This window comes from Mobula birostris, chromosome 10 (assembly GCF_030028105.1).
Source record: "Mobula birostris isolate sMobBir1 chromosome 10, sMobBir1.hap1, whole genome shotgun sequence".
Lineage (NCBI taxonomy): Eukaryota > Metazoa > Chordata > Chondrichthyes > Myliobatiformes > Myliobatidae > Mobula > Mobula birostris.
Window position 1 is genome coordinate 126,253,120 of NC_092379.1, and position 13,473 is coordinate 126,266,592.

General features: G+C 42.2%; 1 protein-coding gene across 5 annotated transcripts in view; it reads left to right on the forward strand.

Annotated features, from left to right (window-relative positions):
* Positions 1 to 13,473, forward strand: part of col4a6 (collagen, type IV, alpha 6) — a 448,523-nt gene that overhangs the window by 412,034 nt on the left and 23,016 nt on the right. For all 5 annotated transcript variants that reach the window (XM_072270937.1, XM_072270936.1, XM_072270938.1 and 2 more), the window contains 5 exons: positions 1,065 to 1,128; positions 5,138 to 5,212; positions 8,006 to 8,113; positions 9,915 to 10,022; positions 12,208 to 12,279. In XM_072270937.1, coding sequence (XP_072127038.1) covers positions 1,065 to 1,128; positions 5,138 to 5,212; positions 8,006 to 8,113; positions 9,915 to 10,022; positions 12,208 to 12,279 — 427 coding nt within the window. The remainder of the gene's footprint in view (positions 1 to 1,064; positions 1,129 to 5,137; positions 5,213 to 8,005; positions 8,114 to 9,914; positions 10,023 to 12,207; positions 12,280 to 13,473) is intronic.

Sequence of the window (13,473 nt, forward strand, 5' to 3'; positions counted from 1 at the left end):
GGTCATTGAGGAGTCTCGGCAGGAGACACAGGAGCCTTAGGTCCCATATCATCAGTTTCTGGAACAGTCATTACACTACAACCAACAGGCTGCTGAACCAGAGTGGGTAACTTTACTAACGCTAACCCGTATGTCTTTGAGATGTGGGAAGAAACCAGAGCATCCGAAGCCAGCCCACATGGGGCCACAGAGATAACATACAAACTCCTTATAATCAGTCTCAAGACTTGAACCCGGATTGCTGATTGCTGGTGCTGTAAAGCTAGCCACTATGCTACAGTGCTGCCCAAGCTAATCTTTATCTTTAATCTCCACACAAGCACACACATCCATACACACAATGGCAGAGGTCAGGATCAAACCCACGTCTCAGAACTGTGAGGCAGCAGCTCTACCCACTAGTGTTGGGCATTAGCTGTCGCACTGGATAGGGACCAGACACCCATCTGGTAGCCAAAGCTCACGCAAATGTTGAAAGGGTTGGACAGAGTAGATGTGGAAAGGCTGTTTCCCTTGGTGGGTACGTCCAGGACAAGAGGCCACAGATTTAGAATTACAGGGTGCCCAGTTAAGACAGAGATGAGGAGAAATTTTTTTTAGCCAGAGGGTCGTGGATTTGTGGAATTTGTTGCCACATACAGCTGTGGAGGCCCGATCATTGAGGGTGTTTAAGGAGGAGATTGATAGGTATCTAATTAGTCAGGGTATCAAGGGATATGGGGAAAAAGCCGGAAATTGGAACTAGATGGGAGAATAGTTTAGCGCAGGGGGGAGTTGCGGAGCAGACTTGATGGGCCGAATGGCCTACTTTTGCTCCTTTGTCTTGTGATCTTGTGATCACTTTGGATTATTTAGATTCAGAATTTTCTCCCAGCTTCAAACTCCTTTCCAGAGGATCAGGAGTCAGATCACCACCCCCACCTCCCCACAGTTCAGAAATCAGATTTAATGATTAAGTGGGGAGATTAAGCATTCTTCCTGAATGTTAACTATACAGACATAACACAGGAATAATTAGAGCACTGTGTACAATTTTTTTTCATATCACATGATTTTTTTCACAGGGTTCTGATGGACAGCCTGGTCGTCCTGGGCTGCCTGGTGAATTAGGGCTCCCTGGTCTAAAAGGTAGGAAACCATAATCTCTGTTTATGCATTATTACTAACGCATCTTTGCCCCTGGCGTCCTCACATGAAACCCTTATACAATTGCTGCCAAGAATTACCGATCTTTTTCAATTGCTTGATAAAACTTTTGTTGGGAACCTATGAGAGTTATGTGTCTCAATCAGCCATTGCATTTGGAAGTACAATGACTTCAAATCAATGAGTCTCCACTTTAATGAGCTTTACAGAATGGTATCAAACCTGTCTCTTTCCGGCGTTCAGAGGGGCTAGGTTTATGTCGAAAGTGACAAAGGCTGACTGCTGCTAGGGCTTGTTGTTCAAATGTTTAAAAACACCTTGTGCTTAGCTAGCACTTATAAATGGAGGCACACATTGTAAAAGCAGAATGATTAATCTACAGTATTAGAAATCATTGGCTGGATTATTGTACTGTTAAAAATTCTGGGGTCTGCACATCAGGACGACTACGGACTTTAGAGAAGGTACAGAGGAAATATACCAGGGTATTTCAGAACAGAGATGAAGTAGAATTTCTTTAGCCAGAGGGTGAACCTGTGGAATTCATGGAGACCAAGTCTCTGGGCATGTTAAAAATGGAGGTTGAAAGGTTCTTAATTAATAAAGGGTGTCAAAAGATACAAGAAGATGGTGGAGAATGGGTTTGAAAGGGAAATCAACCATGTGCAGCAAGATCGATGGGCTGAATGGCCTAATTCTGCTCCTATGTCTTAAGGTCTATTTCTGGGGTTGATAGAGGTTGGAAAAATTAGTGCAGTTCCCCTTGGAGGTTACAAGCTGGTCTTACAGGGGTTTTCAGGATGAGTAGAATATTGTTAGAAACATGACTGACAATAGATCTAAAGGAGGGTGAGAATATTTTCACCAGGGTGCTTGTCAGGATCTGAAAAGTTCAACGCAAAATGGTGCTGGAAATTGGTGTCATAAGTACTTCTAAATGTAAGTTGCTTGATACTTGGAGATAAAAATCTAAACTAAGGTAAAAAAAAAAAGGGCAGAAGCTAGCCATCCTAATGTAATAGATTCATAAACATGTATCAGTATTATAAAACTAGTCCTTCAAGCAACCATCTCAGATATAATAGACTAAATAGCATCCCGTGTCTATGACGACTCCAGTAAAGCTGCAATAATGGAAAGTTAATGGAGCCATCGAGTGTCTTGAAGGTCAGAACGATCTTAATCATAAACTTTATGCAGCATCAGAAATTTCTTTTACTTCTTAGAAGTTATACAGTTGCATCACAGTTAGGTTGCAAGGAAGGATATTTGAATCCTGCTTTTGCATCTGGGGAGTTTTTCCAAGGAATTAAAGGAGGTATTAACTAAATATAAATTGTTTGATACCATTCTTTTAAATGTAAGTTAAATATTGGTGATTATGAACTACCAAAGTGATACTCTTCCAGGAAAAATATCTTGCCTGAGATTCTAGAGTATGGGATCCCAACCAATGTTACCTCTAATTCGTAATTACCAGTGTGCACAAAAATCTTGTGCTGTGCAATTTTTTGCCCAGTGACAACATGTGCACACTGAATTTTTAAGTGGAAGTAAATCTGAAGCGGTTCTAAGGATAATTAACTACCAAGTCCAGTTTGTCGTTCGTTGTTTAAAATGAATAAGACAATACACATCAATGAGTTTTATTGCTCATGTACAGCAGCACATTGTAATATTAATCTTTTCTCATGTTTTAAAATATACTTAAATATTAGTAACATGACAACAAGGTAGTGGGTAGTTTAAATTTCTTTGTGCACTATTTGCAAAAGATCTGAGTGTGCGTACACGCACACACTTTAGAGAGAACGTTGTTCCCAACCTGGGGTCCACAAACCCCTTGCTTATTGGAATAAAAGGTGTGGGGAACCCCTGCTGCAGACATTCCAATGCGGCTGTAATGACCTAGTAAGGCATTTATTTGAAAGGGCACTGAGCTAGTTAGCGGTCTTGCCCATGACTTGGCTTGGGATAATCTTCCACATTCCATAAATGATTATTAAGATCTGAGTGGATGATAGCATATTTTTAAGGAAGCTGCTTCTCATCTAAATTAATGGGCCAAATCTTAGTAGAGCAGTGGATCTTGCATTGTGCATATTTGTTGATTACTGACTCAGTCCAAAAATTTAGTCCTGTAAGTTGCTGGATGTTGGTGAACAACTGGATGATTTGTCTTCGTAACCTGCTAGACAGAAGAGCTGAGAAAGAAGTAGGAACATTGACAGAAATGAGAATTAGAGAAGAATGATTTGAGTCAAAGCCAAAAGTGAAATACTGAAAGAGACAGATAAACTGGATTAAGCAAGGAAGGAAAAGTAGGAGAAAAATAATTCCATCTACAATAAAAAGGCATTACAGCAAGTGAGAATAAAGCTTAATTTTAAAATAGTTAGTTTCCCGGGCCAGAAAGTGTGATTGGTGTAAAGTTACTATTGCAACATTTTTCTATAAGAACGCTGGCTTTCAGCAAGGTTTAATGTGCCAGTCTGGCAATTAAAGAAAGTAATGAGATGTTGTGGGTGCAGGGAAGCGAAATGTTAAGATGAGACAAAATGCAGGTCATGCACTTCACAGTCAGAAGACATGCAAGAGGGTAAAGAGGACAACAGTTTCCCCCAGTAGTCATCTAAAAATGTAATCATCATGGAAGGTTTTGTTCATGTGCACGTTCACCCCTTCATGCTATGGATCTGTATCTGGACCCCTGGCTAATTTTAAATTTCTGAGGTTGCTGACACATTTTGCTGAGTAATTAATGAGCTTGCATTCTTTTAACCTGTAGGTTTGGGACATAATGAATTTTTTTTCCAAAGTCTTTGCAGGAGATGTTATTTATCTCTATTTGATTTATGTTGCCTGCATTGGAAATGTTTCCTGAATATTAATCTTATTTCCAGACTTACCAACAATGCCAAGAGACTGATGCATGAGACTCATGTGTGAGATCAGGTTCTCTCATCTTCTGTCTGTCATGGTTATGCTGAGAAATGCTGGCATTTGTCCTGCTTTCTTCTACTGAAGAAAGGTCCAACTGAGAGAATGTAATGTTCAAGTTCAGGTTCAATTGTCAATCAACTATACTTGAATATCCATGAATACCGCCAAACAAAATTCCGTTTCTCCATGGCTAAAGTGCAAAACACAGTACCAACAGTCATACACTGCGCAAGGCACATATGGCACATATAAGATAACAGTAAAATACAGTCAGATAAAAAAAAATGTATCGTCCAAGTCCCCAAGTCCATGAATGCTGCAGCCGAACACAATGTTGCTTGTCATCTTCTGAGCGAACACTGGGGGGCAGCACCGATTCCAGCATGGACACCAAGGACGCCAAGCCACACTGCCTTCAGCACAGCGGTGTAGTGCACCCGACATCTCCGGCTCCCCTCGGCAGCCATAATGAAGCAACACCGCGACTTGAGGTGTAGCCCGCATTACGAAGGAGGCCACGCAACTCCCCCACTTTCTACCAATAAACTAGTGAATCGAATGCAGCATTCCACATTAGCAATGTCCAACAGGGTCTGGAAGTGACTAAAGACAATCACTCGCTGTTAGACTGCACACCACCTTCGCCCACCGACTCCTGTGACACCTCTCTGATGCAGGCAGCAGCACGAGCTGCACCATCCAACTCCTTCAGTTTCTCCACCAATCAGCAGCTCGCTGGTGGAGTAGACCTCCAGTACTTTTAAGTTCTCAATGTCCAACAGGGTTTTGCGATTGTAAAAGATACATTTTAAAGAGACAGTAACGCCTTTGGTTGGCTCCGTAGAAGTCTGAATGCACCGCCATCTTACTGGAAACCGAGTGCGAAGGCTTCCCGTTACTCCAGGTGGGATGTGGTCAAAATGAGAAGGCTTACCAGATGTAAGCTTTCCCATTTTGGTGTACATTATAATAGTGAAATGTCCATTGAAATGACAGGGGTCACATGGTCAGCATGCTCCTGACACGATATTATCTCTTCACTACACAGGTGAGCCTGGTGAGCCGGCAAGAATACCGGCATCTAGAGGAAGAAAGGGAGATCCGGGTCAGCCAGGATACCCAGGTGAGACAAGTTCTCCTTCCACATTTCATGAATAATATGTTCATATTTTCCATTTAGAATTCCAGGCTGTCAAAAACATGACTCAATTTGTGCAGCAAAATAGACACACAAAACACTGCAGATGCTGGATTCTGGAGTACACAAGAAATGATGAAGGAACTCAAAAGGTCAGGCAGCGTCTGTGGAGGGAAGTGGACAGTCGATAATTTAGATTGAGACCCTTCATCTGGTCTGGGGCTGAAATGACAACTGTTTGTTCCCCTCCGGCGATGCTACTGACTTGCTGGATTCTTCCATCATTTTGTGATCCAGACTAGTAGTATGTCTGCCCTAGTACCTCCTCCCTCGCCACCATCCAGGACCCTAGAGTTTCGTTCTGGGTTAGGCACTCTTAAAAACAAGAGTCCAGATGAAGGTCTCAGTGCAAAATGTCGACAGTCCACGTCCCTCCATAGATCCTGCCTGACCATTGAGTTCCTCCCACACTTTGTTGTGTTACCCAGTTTGAGTCTGGGTTTTGCCAAGAGGCTCGATGGGTGAGTGTCAGACTCTACAGCCTATGAAGAAGTTAAGGCTGCAGCAGTGTTCACTTACAGGCCTCAGTTCCAGTTTGTGGACCGTTTCCCCATCTGGCCAGCTGACTGAAGCCCAGAGGGATTAACTCTGGTACCAGGGAATGACTAAATAGAAATCGTGATTTCGGAATACGTTGGGAATGCAGAGGAAAACTCGACGTTTCCTTACTGGGATTTGAGGGCACTGTAGGACTTGAAAGTTTCAGCCTCACAGCTACACCACCCTCACACGTCTTCAAGTAGTCCCATAATAAGATTATGGATGCCCAAACACACAATGCTAATTGAGACAAGGCAAGAACAGAAGCTGATTTAAATTGTTTCCAGGAGCACAGCTGGCTGCAGAGTACAGACTCCTCGACTGAGGACAACATGCTCACACCAGCACAGAGCACCAATATTAAAAGTTTACCCTACATTGGCCTCATTCCTGTCTAACCAACTTCCTCTGATTATCACAACCCAAGTCATACATCATTAAACTTTAAAATCACATGATCTCCTACTTACCTTATAGGACACTAATACTTACACTGCACAGACAGCCTCAAACATGGAACCTTATTGACATATTGTGTGGATGAGGGTCCGATTCACAGCGCTGCAATCTGAATCCTTCTCAGTCCTGCTTTTGGGTCCAAAGTTGCTAAAATTGGATTTGTGTTTTTTTAAAATGTAATTAGCATAAATACTGCAACAACTGGGACAGAAATGTGACTCACACTTCAAGGGTATCCCAGTGTAAAAATGTCAAACATAAGGGGACATGCTTTGTAGGGTTGAGGGTGGGAGTGTGGAGGAGTTTAAAGGCAACATGTAGGACAATTTTTTTAATGATAGATTGATAGAACTATCTACACTTGAGGTGAATTTAACAGGAACTGATAAAGCAATGATGGTGGGGGGGGTGTCATGCAGCTGGTTAATGGGTGGAGGTGTTGATCATCTAGTTTTAGAATCCTGTCATGGATGCTGTGTATCATCTTTCCTGATGGGGGTGGGACAAATAGTCCATGTTCAAGGTGGCCTTTTGATATAGCTGGCTTTTTTCCAGCACCTTTCTGTACACCTTGATGGAAGGTAGGCTGGTGCCAGTGATGAGTTGGGCAATTTTAATTCTCTGTTGTAGAGTCCTCCTGTTCGCCGCCATGCAACTTCTTCATCACGTAGTGATGCAACGCATTAGGATGCTCTCAATTGGGCATCCATAGAAGGTGTTGTTGGGAGAATGAAGTCACCGGAGAGAAATACTTGTAGATATGAAGCAGCCTCTTTATTTGACAAAATATCACAAATAAGTGGACAGCCTTTGGAGTCACAAGAGGGAGAGAAAGAGAGAGACCCATTTGGTGGAAAAATGACTGTTTGAACCAGCACTACACAACATTTTATATGCTAAAGATGAAGAAAATTCAGGACAATTCAAACAAATCCATATTTACAGTGCTTCCTTTGAACTAGATGTAACAGCTTCAGATGCTTGAATCTTCCTACCATCACACTCAAAATGTGTTAATTACTGATGTATCCATGTTGATTGGGTTCCAGCATATGTAGACAATTAGTTAACGGCTGCCAGGATAATCAAGGACACAACCCACCCAGCCAACACACTTTTTGTCCCTCTTCCCTCCGGGAGAAGGCTCAGGAGCTTGAAGACTCGTACGGCTAGATTTGGGAATAGCTTCTTTCCAACTGTGATGAGACTGCTGAATGGATCCTGACCCGGATCTGGGGCCGTACCCTCCAAATATCCGGACCTGCCTCTTGGTTTTTTTTTGCACTACCTTACTTTCCCTTTTCTATTTTCTATTTATGATTTATAATTTAAATTTTTAATATTTACTATCGATTTGTAATCCTGGGAGCGCGAAACGCAGAATCAAATATCGCTGTGATGATTGTACGCTCTAGTATCAATTGTTTGGCGACAATAAAGTAAAGTGACTGTTATTGTTCAAAGCAGAATTTTACATTTAATCTTCAATGCATATTCGAATCTGAAGGTTGGTCGCTGAAGTCAATATTTTCTAAACCCAAAAGTTGCATGAATAGAAGGTTGTGAGTATTGATGTGCTTGGTTATCCAGTTATCATTAGGTTAAATTGGCCATGACTTTCTTAATGATATCACTGTTCCACCCAGTTATTCGGCAGGTATTTGTTCATTTTAACTATGACTATATTGCTCACTGAGCTGTGTCTTTACCCATGATTAGGTGCAAGAGGGCCAGATGGTTTTCCTGGTGACCCTGGCTTCCCCGGTAGCCCTGCAATCGCTGGAGTCAAGGGATTTCCCGGAGAACCAGGTCGACTGGGTTCCCCAGGTGAGAATCTACACAGTGTAATAAAATCATGGTAAAAAATGGGACCGTTCAGCCATTAGCCCTAACACCGCATTATCTTTTTAAATGGTCCAATCTAATCTAATTCCATTTCTACCTGCTGTAGAAAATACTTAGTGCTTGACAAGGAATGTGAATAACTGTATTCTTCAAGAGAGGGCATCAATCTACACCTTGTTCTGTGAGTGAAAGATTATTCGAAAAAGAACTTGCTTCCACTAAATTCATGGAAGTAGTTCCTGGCATCAAATTGGCAAGCACAGGTCGGAGTAAAAAGCTGACTACATGTTGCTGTTACTTAAAAATCATAAAACACTCAGCAAATCTGGTCATGTTGGTGGAAAGAGGAAGAGTGTTAACGTTTCAGGTCAAAAGTTCTTCATCAGAATGGGGAAAGAAAGAAAATAAGTTAATGGGAAGCTACATTTAGTGTGGGAGATGATTGGGCAGGGTAATCTCTGTTGCCAGAATTGTTTTAGGGATAAAGTGTAAACAAGGTCCTTCTATTTTTTTTAAGAACACATTGCCCTGATTTCATTTCCCTTATTTAATTTGAATTGAATTTAATTTGAATTTATTTAAATCTTACATCCATCCCACAACAGGAGGGAGTAAAATTCTTTGTGTTGTGACTCTGTTGCAATGTACAGACATGTGAATTTAAAAGTCTAATGGCTTGTAGAAAGAAGCTGTCCTGTAGCCTGCTGGTCCTGACTTTTATGCTGCGGTTTCGTTTCCCGGACGGAAGCAGCTGAAACAGTTTATGGTTGGGGTGACTGGTGTCCCTGATGATCTTCGGGGCCTTCTTTCTGCACCTGCTGCCGTAAATGTCCTCAATGGTGGGAAGTTCACGTCCGCAGATACGCTGGGCTGTCTGTACCACTCTCTGTAGTGCCCAGGAATCGAGTTTGGTGCTGGTCCTGTACCAGACGGTGATACAGCCAGTCAAGATGCTCTCAGTGTTCCCCTGTAGAACGTCTTGAGGATTTGGGGGGCAGCTCTGGAGAGGAGGTAGAAGATGAAAATGCTGGAAATGTTCAATAGGTCAGGCAGCACATGTGATGGTGGGGAAATAAGTTACTAATTTCAAGTCAATGGATCTTGAAATGTCATTTACCCGAAATGGTATCTCATTCTCTCTCTCCTCATTGGAACTTCCAGTATTTTCAGTCTGTTTTGGTTTTCAGCATCTGAAGCATGAGAGAATTGGAAAGGGTTGACAGTTTTCATATGCACCAAGATACAGTGAGAAGCTTCTCTTGCATACTGTTCATACAGGTCAGATCATTACACTGCTGGACACTGTGGGCATACTACGTTGGCGCCAGAATATATGGTGACACTTGTGGGCAGCCCACAACATCCTTAGGTGGTGTTGGGTGTAAATGCAGATGCAGATGACATGTTTCTCTGTATGCTTCGGTGTACTTGTGATAAGTAAATGAACCTGCATTGAAGAAAGCTAATATAACCAAAGTGATGAATGGATTTGTAGGGAGCATCTTGCATCAGGTCACCTCGCTCCAGCGCCTGAATGGAACCACCTCCTCGTGAAGCGTGGGGGGAGGTGTGAAAGGAACTGAATCCCTGCTGCCAGTGGCAAGTACAGATCATCACTGCAATGCTATCCAACGGTGAGGCTGCGCTTCATCTGTGAGTTTGATCAGGCAGTTATCTGGGACTCATCCTTCATCTCTGTTTCATTTCAAGGTACAACGATGGTTAGCTTATCGAGATCAATTCACAACTGTCAGATAAAGTACTCCTTTTGTTCTTGGCTTAGGTTCTCCAGGGATTCCAGGCCCTCCAGGAAACCGAGGCTACCAAGGATCTCAAGGACCTCCAGGTCCTCCAGGACGTCCATCCCAATTTAGTTATCCAGGACAGAAAGGTACTTGCCATCACCCTGTGGAGCAGTTGGGTTATGTACCTCTTTAACAGAGGTATGGAAGGAATGTAGCATAATGTCACATCTTCCCTGATCCATATGTTATATACAAAGAAGTCTACTAATGATTCCTACCACATCCTTAGTGAATTCATATTGGGTTTATGTTGACTGAGAATGAGCTACTTTGCTTAGGCAAAGCCTGACAGGTCTCAGGATATGACAGAATGGTGGGGAATTGTAGGAGCACAATGCAGAATTTCCCTTCCTTTTATTTCTTCTGCAATAAATCTGAAGAAACGTATATTGGCCTAGTCTAAGATGAGAACAATCTCTCCAATTAGCAGACATGTGTGGATTACTTTCCAGTTGATCCATAGCAGAGGTCTACTGTCTCTTCAGGAACAGTAGGGTGAGATATTGAAAAATATTTTATAAAAATAAACCAGGCTCTCCGTTCCTTTTGTAGAACATAAACCAGTACAGTACAGGAACAGGCTTTTACAGCCCATTATGTTGTGACTAATTAAATATCTAACCAAACTAAGCCCTTATGGCTGCATGATATCCCTATCCTTACACTGTCTGCACATTTATGTGATTAGCTAAGAGCCTTTTAAATGCTTCTGTCACGTTTGTTTCCCTTACCACCCCTGACAGTGCATTCCAGGCTCTCATCACTCTCTGTAAAAAAGAACTTGCCCACACAGCGCCTTTTAAGTGTGTGCCCCCTGACGTTAGACAATCCAACTCCCAGAGATAGATACCAGCTTGTCCACCCTATCTATTTGTTCATTTGATATGTCCCATGTCATGTGACTTGGGCGATCATGGTCTTTCCATGACCATAATTGTTTTTGGCAAATTTTTCTACAAAGTGGTTTGCTATTGCCTTCTTCTGGGCAGTGTCTTTACAAGACGTGTGACGCCAAACATTATCAATACTCTTCAAAGATTGTCAGTGGTCATATAACTAGGACTTGTGCTATGCCCACCACTGCAATACCCCTCATAATCTTACAAACAGGTCTCCCTTCTGCTTTTGCTGCCTCTGAGTAAACAACACAAGCTTGTTCAGACTCTCCATATAGCACAAGGTGTCTTTTGGTTTCAAAGCAAAGACACTTATACAATGAATCAGAATCAAGTTTATGATAATTGGTATATGTCATGAAAGTTTATATTTTCTAACAGCATTACAGTGCAAGACATTCAAAATATTCTACAGCTTGCCAATAAATAAATAGTCAAGTTACAAGGCAGTGTATGTGGGGCACGTGGCCAAGTGGTTAACGCATTTGTCTAGTGATCTGAAGGTCGCTAGTTCAAGCCTCGGCTGTGGCAGCGTGTTTGTGTCCTTGAGCAAGGCACTTAACCACACATTGCTCTAGTGTCTGTGCGAGGAGTGACGCCCCACACAGACTTCCAATCTGCGCCTTGTAAGGCATGAAAATGCCCAATGCAGGCCTCTGATGGTTTGAGTCGACATTCCCCCGTATGTGGGTTCATGGACCACTCTGAAATCTGATGGTTGTGCAGGGGGGGGGGTGCAGTTAGCTGTTCCTAAAACATTGAGTGTTCATCTACAGGCTCCTGTACCTCCTCCTTGTTGGCAGGAATGAGAAAAGGGCATGTCTCAGGTGGTGAGGGTCTTTAATGCTGAATGCCACCTTATTGACACACCGTTTTTTGAAGGTGTCCTCAATGGTGGGGGAGTTTGAACTTATTACTGAAATTATATCTAATTATTCAAAATTTAGCATTAAGGTACAGCAAGCAGTTAGGGGGGCAAATTGTGCATTGGCCTTAATTGTCTAAATATTTGAGTACAAGGGTAAAGATGGCTTATTACAATTATAGAAGGTCACATCTAGAATATTGTGTGTAAGTCCTAGTATCCATACCAAGCAAGAATATACTTGCAAAAGAAGGGTGCTATGTAGATTCATTAGGTTGATTTCTGTTATTGGAAGATTTTCCTCTAAGGAGAGGATAAGCATATTGGGCCTACAGAGAAAAAAGAGTAGATTCCATTGAAACATTCAAAGCTTGATAAAACAATTGCAGGGATGATGCCTTTCCTCATTGGAATACCTGCAATGATGAGTCACAATCCCATTTAGGATTAGGATTGTCGTTCAGTTAGCAGCTTGCCTTCAAGACTAATGGTTATTTTTTATACTTCCAGGACTCCCAGGTTCTCCAGGGCTAGATGGTTTGAATGGTTTGCCTGGACCTAAAGGCCTACCAGGAACACCAGGTATTTGTCAATAGGAAGTTCACTACATTCTGTTGGGAATTGAGACACCACACTGTCACACAATCCCATTACCAGGATCAGGTGCTCCTGTGTGTAGGACTTGTGAGATACAATCTATATGACACCCAAAATATGGGGCATAAAAAGATGGCGTTCTAGTTCAGGTAAGACCTTAGCACCAATTTTAACGCAGTCCTTCTGGCAGAAGCTATATGTATCGGCAATAAAATTGTTCTTGATAGTTTGTTCATCATCATCCCACTAATCTTCCAAGACTGGTTTAAGCAACTATCTTGGGGCAGTGGGGACATAACTCAAATATGTAACTGGAGTTCCAAAGATATCATACTACGCTGTCCGTAATTTTAAGCAGAGGCCTGAGTAGGGCATCTACCCTAGGACAAAAACCACCCTACATCATTGTCTCACATCAAGCTGAAGGCAAACATAAGTAGAGGGCCAAAAGTAACCATGCAGATAGCATGTTATTTTAGGTCTGATGTCCCTTCTAAGCACCTATCTGATTACCGAAAGAGACCTTAGTGCCTCGTCCAAGGGGTAGGAGTCAGCCAGCAGTCCCAAGTTTACTGGTATTGTCTCTGAAAGAAGTCTCAATGACCCAAACTTGGATGGAGTATTTTGCAAGCAGGGAGAATGCTGAGGACAGAGAGAAGGCCTAACCTTTTCTTCAAGAAGATTTACTGCTCTTCCCATGTAAAGGAGAAAAAGTTGATAGGGTATAACTGTTTTCTTCTCTGTTTATCAAGGAATAATTTTCCTGAGTAATTCTAACTGCCCACTCAGCCAGTTTCCATCAGACTGCAAGTATAAAATCATTTCTTTGATGGACTTGTAGTGGCAGAGTGGTTAGTTGTCAGACTAATTATCCTGAGATTTGTTTAAATACAAGACACGCGTGGCAGGAGAGTTTTAATCAATAAATTATTTTTTTATTTATTTTATTTAGAGATACAGCATAGCCCAACAAGCCTGCAGCTCCCATGTGACCAATTAACCTACTAACCCGTACATCTTTAAGATGTGGGAGGAAACTGGAGCACCCAAAGGACACCCATATTGTCACAGGGAGAACGTACAAACTCCTTACAGACAGCGGCAGGAATTGAACCCAGATTATTAGCGCTGTAGTAGCAAAATGCTAACTGCTAGGCCATCGTACCACCCCCTAGAATC